General features: G+C 38.1%; 1 protein-coding gene across 1 annotated transcript; it reads left to right on the top strand.

Moving 5' to 3' along the window:
* Nucleotides 1–2,791: 2,791 nt before the first annotated feature.
* On the top strand, nucleotides 2,792–7,927 carry LOC133322969 (carbonic anhydrase 3-like; the record flags this gene model as incomplete). The annotated part of the gene is made up of 6 exons (XM_061531919.1): nucleotides 2,792–2,798; nucleotides 2,870–3,094; nucleotides 6,952–6,987; nucleotides 7,055–7,467; nucleotides 7,534–7,785; nucleotides 7,847–7,927. Coding segments are annotated over exons 1-6 (1,014 nt in total), but the record flags the coding sequence as incomplete, so codon positions are not given.
* Nucleotides 7,928–8,877: the final 950 nt, after the last annotated feature.

Raw genomic sequence — 8,877 nt, 5'->3', positions numbered from 1 at the left:
GCTCTTATAAGGCGTGGATTTTTTAAAGAATATTTTTCAAGGCTCTTATAAGGCGTGGATTTTTTAAAGAATATTTTTCAAGGCTCTTATAAGGCGTGGATTTTTTAAAGAATATTTTTCAAGGCTCTTATAAGGCGTGGATTTTTTAAAGAATATTTTTCAAGGCTCTTATAAGGCGTGGATTTTTTAAAGAATATTTTTCAAGGCTCTTATAAGGCGTGGATTTTTTAAAGAATATTTTTCAAGGCTCTTATAAGGCGTGGATTTTTTAAAGAATATTTTTCAAGGCTCTTATAAGGCGTGGATTTTTTAAAGAATATTTTTCAAGGCTCTTATAAGGCGTGGATTTTTTAAAGAATATTTTTCAAGGCTCTTATAAGGCGTGGATTTTTTAAAGAATATTTTTCAAGGCTCTTATAAGGCGTGGATTTTTTAAAATATTTTTCAAGATAAGGCGTATTTTTCAAGGCTCTTATAAGGCGTGGATTTTTTAAAGAATATTTTTCAAGGCTCTTATAAGGCGTGGATTTTTTAAAGAATATTTTTCAAGGCTCTTATAAGGCGTGGATTTTTTAAAGAATATTTTTCAAGGCTCTTATAAGGCGTGGATTTTTTAAAGAATATTTTTCATTTTTTTTTAAAGAATATTTTTCAAGGCTCTTATAAGGCGTGGATTTTTTAAAGAATATTTTTCAAGGCTCTTATAAGGCGTGGATTTTTTAAAGAATAATATTTTTTTTAAAGAATATTTTTCAAGGCTCTTATAAGGCGTGGATTTTTTAAAGAATATTTTTTCAAGGCTCTTATAAGGCGTGGATTTTTTAAAGAATATTTTTTCAAGGATCTTATAAGGCGTGGATTTTATCAAGGATCTTATAAGGCGTGGGTTATTCAAGGCGTGGATTTTATCAAGGATCTTATAAGGCGTGGATTTTTTAAAGAATATTTTTTCAAGGATCTTATAAGGCGTGGATTTTTTAAAGAATATTTTTTCAAGGATCTTATAAGGCGTGGATCGGTGGCGTAGGGGATGATATATACTAAGCAACGGCTCTGATTGGCTTTAATATGGCGAAGTCCAGGCTTATCTTGGTACCTCTTTCATCTCAATTGTGGACTTTGACCTCCCCGGGGTGCCTTCTTGTATCAAATAGTAGCGGTGAAGTAGATACCCCAGAACCAATAAGAGATCATGGTATAGAGTGTATACCACCTAGCCAAGATGAGGTCAAAAAAACAATTAATCGGCTCAAGAACAATAAAGCAGCAGGATTGGAACATCAGCATCCTGTGTCTCGTGCACAAAAAAGGAGACAAGACGATATGTGCCAACTATAGAGGAGTAAGTCTCCTTCCCATCGCATATAAAGTGATATCCAGCGTACTGTGTGAACGACTGAAGGCAATGGTCAATGACATTATTGGACCATACCAATGCGGCTACAGACCTGGCAAATCCACGCCAACTCCTGGAAAAGACCCACGAAAAACACATCGTCACATATCACCTATTCGTCGACTATAACGCCGCATTCAGAGCTTTTTAAAGCCATGCCTGCGTTCGGCATTCCTGCAAAATTAATGCAGGATAACTTTAAGTGGCACAAGGTCAGCAGTTAAAGTCGGAAAGAACCTATCGGAGCCCTTCAATACCGAACGCGGATTCAGACAAGGTGACAGTTTGTCGTGTGATCTTTTTAACATCCTATTGAAAAAGATCATACGAGACTCAATGGTGAACAGAAATGGCACGTTGATGGTATCAATGCGCAAGACGTCCAGTAGACTCGGACCAACAGTGGAACTTGAGAACTACAGCTTCGAGGTAGTTAAAGATTTATATAGCTTGGTACCACCATAAATAAAAAGAATGACATCAGATTTGAAATTCGGAGAAGATGCTACTATGGTCTAAGTAAGCAGTTTAGAAACAAGGCCACTTCCCGCCAGACCAAACTCACACTTTACAAGACGCTGATACTACTCGTGCTGTTATATGGACCTGAAGCATGGGTACTTGTGCCAGCAGATGAGGCTTTGCCGTTGGGGTGTTTGAAAGAAAAATTCTCCGAAAGATCTACGGGCCCATCTGCGCCGACGGTGAATATCGGCGTCGAATGAACCACGAGCTCTACAATTTATACGCGGACATCGACATAGTCAGTCGTATTGAGCAGCAGCGACTACGGTGGTTAGGCCATGTTGTGCGAATGAATGAGAATGCCCCAGCTCAAAAGGCATAGTCTACTGATGCTTCCCGTAGAAGGGGAAGGCCACGAATTATATGCAAGTAGAAAACAACATATTGGAACGTGGTCCTCCAAATTGGTGGAGATGAACACAAGAATGACGCGCTTGAAAATCTTTTTTATGCTCGGCTTATGGAACAACCGTTCTGTAGCAAGCCAGCTAAGTAAGTAAGTTTTATTTCCCTTGTAGGTTTGAAAAATAATTAATAATTTTTAAAAAATTTCGATGATATTATCGCGTAGTTCATTTCATTTAACTGTTTATTGGTCCTGCAGGATTTACAACATTGTAGCAGACTTGTATGTAGGTATGAATTTGAGTTTATTACTTTCATTGAAATCAGTGGAATTTTTTCAGACGAACAACATGGTTGGGAGAAAATATATTCCGGATTTATTTCTAATTGTTGGTAAGAAATGCAAAATGTTGCTAATGGCGCCCAATTATGGAAATAGTATTGGGAAACCATATTTCTTAATTCAAACTAAATATTTATTTGCAATAAAAATTTACATAGCGTTGCTATGGAAAATTAAGCCAAATGGTAAGTAAGTTCGGATTCATGGTACTGAATGGAAATAAAAAAAATCATGGATTAAATTTCCCCTCAACACTGAAGCTGCCCTTATGCCCAACAGGGTGCGTTGTGATGGAAAACACACTCTGCCGATAGAAAAACCTGAAATTCAGTATCAAGTATTTTCACCATTACTCTGTCAGAAGTGTAATGCAACATCGCAGGGTGGAGTTCTAACAAATGATGGGGATACATTAATAATCGATTTGATCTATGACGATAAAAACAATATACCAATACTTAGCAATGGACCCCTAAAGGGCAAGGGTATATATCGTTTTAAGAGTATTTATTTAAATTGGATAGGGCGGACCGAAGAGGAATGGAATTTTAATAATATTACATTTCCCGGAGAGTTACACATAATATTCTTTAATACAAAATATGGAACATATGAAAAGGCAGTGGAACAAGATGAAGCGGTGGCCATATTGTCGATGATATTCAGGGTGAATTGCAATCCAAAAAATTGCTAAATCAAAATTAAAATAAAAAAATATTTCAGGTCAGACCCTATGCTCCATGTACAGGATTTCTACCAGCAATAAATTCTTATTTAAAAAACGTCATTAACTTGAAGACGACTACCACAATACCACCTGGAATTAATTTAAAACTCGATGATTTCCTACCACAATCCCTAAATTATTATTACACCTATATGGGAAGTAATACCTCCAATATGGCACAATTGGATAATACTTGCAAAGCAAAAATAATATATATCGATATGGAGCAGCCACTAAAAATACATCCGAATCAGGTACGAATTTAACTTAGAAATCATATCTAAAAAAAATTTGAACTTCTTTTTAGGTACACGAATATGAAAAATTATTGACCTATTCTGGACGAACTCAAATGTTTTCATTAATAGACTATTATGGACCCATAGGTCATGTAATCTACAGATCATTAACTCCGACAAATGATAGTGGTATCGAGAGCCGTGCATTTATGCAATTTGATATATCGATTTTTTTGTATGCTAATATATGATATATCTATTTTGTTTAATAGTCTTTTCTTTTTGTGAAAACTATATTTCAGGCGTAAATATATAATATCATATTTTAATATATATAGGCTCCATGTTATATTTTTCAGGGCTAATATCAGGCGTGGATTTTTTAAGGAATATTTTTTCAGGCTCCATTATAAGTCATGGATTTTTAAAGAACATTTTTTCAGGTTTCGTTATAAGGCGCGGATTTTTAAAGAATATTTTCTCCTTACTCAACTGCTTGACGAAATCACCCCTTGTCCCGATAATAATATAGAAACACAATGGCAAAGAATTGCCGACTTCCTACAAACTGCAGCAAAAGCAACACATGGGTACCAAAGACCACCATCAAGAAATCCGTGGTACGATCAGGAGTGTCGTAATGCTACTGATATGAAAAACGCAGCGTATAGAGCAACCCTGCGGACAGTAGCAACACGTAATGCGATGGAGAACTATCGGGAGAAAAGGAGAGAGGAGAAACGTATTTTCAGAAACAGAAGAAAGAACAAGAAAAACCTGAGCGTGAGCAAATCGAGATGTAGTCAGAATAAAGTCCGAAAATTCTACCAACGGGTAAAACACCAAACTGAAGGCTTTGGTGCAGGCACATCCTCCTCCGCGGTGCCACCTGGGGAGCTCTTCTCATCACCCGATGAAATGGTGAGCTAATATGTGCCGCGAGTTCACCCATAAGAACTATATAAAAATGGGTTGAGGCGTCGGGTTAGTTCCCCACTCTCGGAAAACCCAACCTACTATGAAAAAGCTAAGAAAAAGAAAAGCAAACCCCCCTAATGTTGACGACCCCCGCAAACGTATAAAGGACCACGATCTGCGAATCTGCACTTGGAATGTGCGCACGTTGTACAGAACAGGCGCAGTGTTCGCTTTGGCGGATATACTCAAGAAGTACAAAGCCGATATTATTTCCTTACAGGAAATGCGATGGAAAGGGACAGGCGTAAGTAAATCAGACGATTACGCCCTGTATTATAGCTGCCATGAAACGAGACATGAATTTGGCTGCGGATTTATGGTTAACAGGAGAATAAAAGACCTTGTCTCCAGATTTACTCCAGTAGATGACCGAATTGCTATAATCCATATAAAAGCGAAGTTCTTTTACACCAGTCTAAATTGCGCCCATGCTCCTACAGACCAAGGACATATTTTACGAGCGCCTAGAAACAGCATATGGCCGTTGCCCTGGCCATGACATTAAAATTTTGCTAGGAGATTTTAATGCAAAAATCGGAAGTGAAAACATCTTTGGCCCCACCGTCGGAAAATTCAGCCTTCATGAAGAAACATCCGACAACGGCAAGATTTTGATTGACTTCGCGGTAGCAAAAAACATGGTAGTTAGCAGCACCAGATTCAAGCATCTCGATATACACAAGGCCACCTGGATCTCTCCTGATCAAGTAACGAGAAATCAAATTGATCATGTTCTGATAGACGGAAGGCATATATCCAGTGTTTTAGACGTCCGATCGATCCGAGGAGTGAATATCGATTCGGACCATTACCTTGTGGCAGCCAACGTACGCACCTGTCTTAATGTTGCAGCAAAGGTGCGATCTAATACAACACGGAAACTCGACGTCAATTTGGCTAGAAGAATGCAGGCCCAATGATTGGAACCTCAACATCCTATGTCCTGTGCACAAAAAAGGAGACAAGACGATATGTGCCAACTATAGAGAAATATGTCTCCTTCCTATCGCATATTAAGTGCTATCCAGCGTACTGTGTGAAGGACTGAAGCCTATGGTCAATAACATTATTGGACCATACCAATGCGGATTCAGACCTGGCAAATCCACCATTGACCAGATTTTCGTTTGGCATTCCTGCAAAATTAATTCGGAGCCCTTTAATACCGAATGAGGATTCAGACATGGTGACAGTTTGTCGTGTGACCTTTTTAACATCCTGCTGGAAAAGGTCATACGAGACGCAAAGCTGAACAGAAATGACACTCTGTACACCAAACAACACATGTTACTCGCCTCCGCCGATGACATCGACATAAGGGGTCGCTCATTAAGAGCGGTAACAGCCACCTTTTAACAAATTGAAAAGGAGTCTGCCAAAGTGGATCTGGCAGTAAACGGCGAAAAGACCAAGCTGATGGTATCAACGCGCACGACGTCCAGTAGACTCGGACCAACTGGGGAACTTGAGAAATACAAGTTCGAGGTAGTCAAAGATTTTATATATCTTGGTGCCGCCATAGATAAAAAGAATGACATCAGTTTTGAAATTCGGAGAAGGATAGTGATGGCCAACCGATGCTACTATGGTCTGAGCAAACAACTCAAAAGCAAGGCCACCTCCCGCCAAACCAAACTCACATTCTACAAGACGCTGATACTACCCGTGCTGTTATATGGATCTGAATCATGGGTACATACGCAAGCAGATGTGGCAGCTCTTGGAGTGTTTGAGAGAAAAATTCTCCGAAAGATCTATGGGCCGATCTGCGTTGACGGTGAATATCGCCGTCGAATGAACCATGAGTTGTACCAGCTATTCTCGACATCGACATTGTCAGACGTATTGAGCTGCAGCGACTACGTTGGCTAGGTCATGTTGTGAGAATGGATGAAGATGCCACAGCCCAGAAGGCATATAAAAGCGAACCAGCTGATGGTTCACGCATAAAGGGAAGGCGACGAATACGATGGAAAATCAAGTCCAAGACAACATTGCCGAAAATGGTCTTTCCAATTGGAAAAACTGGTCAAAAGACCGACTCGCCTGGAAATCTTTTTAAAGCTCGGCTTATGGAATGAAAGTTCTGTCACAAGCCAGCAAAGTAAGTAAATATTTTGCTCCTATTAGTGACAATAAAAGTCTGCCATAATTTCACCCCCTCTGTGTATTTCACAAGGGACTGTCCATTACGAACTGGGCATTTTGAAAATTAAAGTTTCTGTTTTCATTTTGGGTTTATGTTAAATAAATTCAGTTCTGTTACGATTCTCATAGCAAATGGAACACAAATACTTTTGGGGAATAATATTTCTTAAGGGTATGATAGCCATTTTTTTACATCTCCAAACTGGTCTTTACTTTTTTGGAAAAAAAATAAATCCAAATTATATTACAGCATTTGGCCAGCTATTGCGGATATCTGCTGTCGAAGGTATGTTCGTGGAATGTTTTTTTCTAAATATTTCTATAATCAATTACCACTTGTCCTTTCCAATTAGCTGCCATAACATCGGGCCGTGTAATATGTGCTGGAAAACATTTTGTACCGTACTATGAGGATGAGGTTAAATTTGAAAATAAAACATTTCCCCCGTTGCTCTGTGAGAACTGTGATGAACTAATCGAACGTACGGTTGTAATCAATAATGGTAAACAGGTGGTATTCGATGTGACCTATAGCGATACGAAGAAAATACCCACTCTGCGAAATGGGCCTTTGCTGGGAAAGGGGAAATATCGTTTACATGGCATCAACTTCAATTGGCTATATAGTGCACCCGATGAATGGTCATGGAGCAATGTCAGCTTTCCGGCCGAATTACACATTACATTTTACAGTCTGAAGTATGGGAATTTTGAAGCGGCCGTGAATTCGAATGAGGGTATTACCATACTATCGATGATATTTAATGTAAGAGCAAAAGGGTGGATTTTAAAATAAATAATAATACCGGATAGAAATGTATTTCTTTCCTAGGTCCGAAAACAAGCAGAGAAATTTGTACCATCTTTTAAATCAGTAGTACCAGAGATTATTCACTCGCGCAGCAATTTCAATTTCCCCGCCGAGCCACCTATCAAGCTGAGTGATTTCCTACCACAGACACTGGATTATTTCCATACCTATATGGGTACAATGGCAATGCATGATACCCCATGGGAGTCGAAATGCAAGGCCAAAGTAATATGGATTGATGTAGAGGACCCATTAAAAATTCCTCCTGAAGATGTGGGAAATAAAAATTATAATTCGTTTTTTTTTAATAAATAAAATCATAATTTTTTTGCAGGTTTTGGAATATGCAAAGATACGAGATTTCATCACTTTCCCACAATTTCCACACATTGAACGCTACACTGGCCCAAAAACCGTAATATATAGAGCTCAAGTTTCTTATGACAAAAGTTTGCTGAATAAAGGGACCTTACACCTAGAGCGGGAGAAATTGATTATATTATTGAATTTTGTTGTAATGTTTATAGCAAATGGAAAATATAATTATTTGGAAGAATATTGGAATTTTCTATGGAGAAATTTTGAAGGACTTCTAAGGCATTAAACAAATATTTTTAAACGACCTTTAACAACATACGCGTGGTTTTAAAAAAAAATATATTTATATATATAAAGGATCTTTATCACCATAATCTTGGATTTTTAAACAAGCTCTTTTTAGTGGACCTTTAAGACCATAAGTGTGGATTTTTAAAGGATCCTTACTACCATAAGCGTGGATTTTTAAAGGATCCTTACTACCATAAGCGTGGATTTTTAAAGGATCCTTACTACCATAAGCGTGGATTTTTAAAGGATCCTTACTACCATAAGCGTGGATTTTTAAAGGATCCTTACTACCATAAGCGTGGATTTTTAAAGGATCCTTACTACCATAAGCGTGGATTTTTAAAGGATCCTTACTACCATAAGCGTGGATTTTTAAAGGATCCTTACTACCATAAGCGTGGATTTTTAAAGGATCCTTACTACCATACCATAAGCGTGGATTTTTAAAGGATCCTTACTACCATAAGCGTGGATTTTTAAAGGATCCTTACTACCATAAGCGTGGATTTTTAAAGGATCCTTACTACCATAAGCGTGGATTTTTAAAGGATCCTTACTACCATAAGCGTGGATTTTTAAAGGATCCTTACTACCATAAGCGTGGATTTTTAAAGGATCCTTACTACCATAAGCGTGGATTTTTAAAGGATCCTTACTACCATAAGCGTGGATTTTTAAAGGATCCTTACTACCATAAGCGTGGATTTTTAAAGGATCCTTACTACCATAAGCGTGGATTTTTAAAGGATCCTTACT

This window comes from Musca vetustissima, unplaced genomic scaffold, assembly GCF_032173495.1.
Source record: "Musca vetustissima isolate MV318-11 ecotype Yass unplaced genomic scaffold, APGP_CSIRO_Mvet_v1 utg171544, whole genome shotgun sequence".
NCBI lineage: Eukaryota > Metazoa > Arthropoda > Insecta > Diptera > Muscidae > Musca > Musca vetustissima.
Note: the sequence above shows the minus strand (reverse complement) of the source record. Positions and strands in the feature narration are given on the sequence as shown.